The following is a 1,656-nucleotide window of genomic DNA, read 5'->3' as shown; positions in this document are numbered from 1 at the left end:
GGCCCACTGCTGCTCGCTTGATTGCTTCCAAGCGTAGCGGTGCCTTCTGGTTGTCCCGTACATGTACAACCTTCATTGATGCTAGCAACAGCAAAGTTGAGTATCTCTTGACATAACCGAGGCGTATAACGTGCATGTTTCTTTGCAGCTGGATGCCTTGATTTTTCTTCCTCGCAAATTATGTCATGCCTGACAAGCTTGGATTTACGTCGGCACGGGGCACTCCGTAGCTTCCCGACTGGAAATCCGTCGTATATTGGATCCACTCGATCCAAGTCGAGGTAGTAGAGTCTGTTCTTCGACCTCTCCACCTTCATCATCAGCTGCCTTTGACGATCATATCCCCATAGAAATTCATCCTCGAGTACAATCTTGCATCCTCGCTCCGTGAGCTGACCAAGACTGATACTGTTTCTCTTTAACTTCGGAACATAGTACACATTAGTGAGTACCTTATGACCGCTCGACAACTTAAGCAGAACATTGCCGCGCCCTGCGATATCGACAGTTGACCCGTCACCGAATTGAACGGTGCCTCCCACCGAGAGATTTAATTCTGAGAATAGGGACTTGTGACCGGTCATATGATTGCTCGCGCCCGTGTCGAGGCACCAGACATTGCCACCCGTCTTCGTCCCCCGCTTGTCATGAAGGTAAACCTTCTCTTCCACGAGCGTCACAATCTCCATAGCCGGAACCGGAGGAGCTAACTCCTCCTTATCCATCCGCTCACACTCCTCGAGCATCAGCATCATCGGTCCATCATCTCCTTGCTGGGCCATGAAGGCCCTCTGGTTCTCGGCAATCAGACTTGAAGTGACCGAGCTTCCCGCAGTTATGACACCTTACTTTCTTTATGTCAAACTTCCTCCACAGAGGAGCTTCGTCATCTTCCTCCTGCTCGGCGATGTACTTTTTCGCCGGGCGTTGCTTCTCCTTCCCGTTGCTGCAGCTCGTGGACCCTCCTTGCTTTTCTTTCGAAAGAGTCATCCACTGCTGCTTCGTGAGCATCAAGTGCTCACTCTGGTCCGGGTCATTGAAGCTAAGCCGGATTCTCTCGTCGTGTGCCTTGAATCTTCCGACGATATCATCAACCGTTAGTGTATTCAGGTCGAGACACTGTTCGATCGATGTAACGATCTGCATATAGCGCGCCGGTGCGGCACGCAAGAACCTTCTGACGTTCTTGACCTCATCCAACCTCTCGCCATATCCCCTGATTGCGTTGATGAGGATGACGAAACGGGCGGCAAACTGATCAACCGTCTCGCTTTCCTCCATCTTCAGATCTTCATAGCTTCTCGTCAAACTTTGAAGATGCGCTTCCCTCACGCGGATATGACCTTGGTGTAAGGTCTTGATCGCCTCCCATGCATCCTTCTCCGACTTCTTTCCGACGAGGTGCTGCATCACGTCCATCGGCACGACGGAATAGATCGTCGTTAGTGCTTTGCGATCCTTCGTGTACTTCGCGCCTCCCTTGACGTAGTCATCGCCGCCGGGATCAACGGCCTCCCAGATCTCCGCAGCTTCCATGGCCACCTCCATGTTGAGGGCCCAAAGCCCGTAGTCCTTGCGATCGAGGTGCGGATACAAAGCCGGCCCCACCGTCTCCACCACCGGTGCCGATGTCTCACCAAACTTGACCATTGCCAT

The 1,656-nt window shown here is 52.5% G+C and overlaps 1 protein-coding gene across 1 annotated transcript; it reads right to left on the bottom strand.

The window, feature by feature from the left end:
* Positions 1–762: 762 nt before the first annotated feature.
* Positions 763–1,656, bottom strand: LOC139833975 (uncharacterized). The gene has a single exon (XM_071824355.1). The coding sequence runs from the start codon at positions 1,654–1,656 to the stop codon at positions 763–765; it is 894 nt and encodes a 297-aa protein (XP_071680456.1).

Source organism: Lolium perenne, chromosome 7 (assembly GCF_019359855.2).
Source record: "Lolium perenne isolate Kyuss_39 chromosome 7, Kyuss_2.0, whole genome shotgun sequence".
NCBI classification, from domain to species: domain Eukaryota; kingdom Viridiplantae; phylum Streptophyta; class Magnoliopsida; order Poales; family Poaceae; genus Lolium; species Lolium perenne.
Note: the sequence above shows the minus strand (reverse complement) of the source record. Positions and strands in the feature narration are given on the sequence as shown.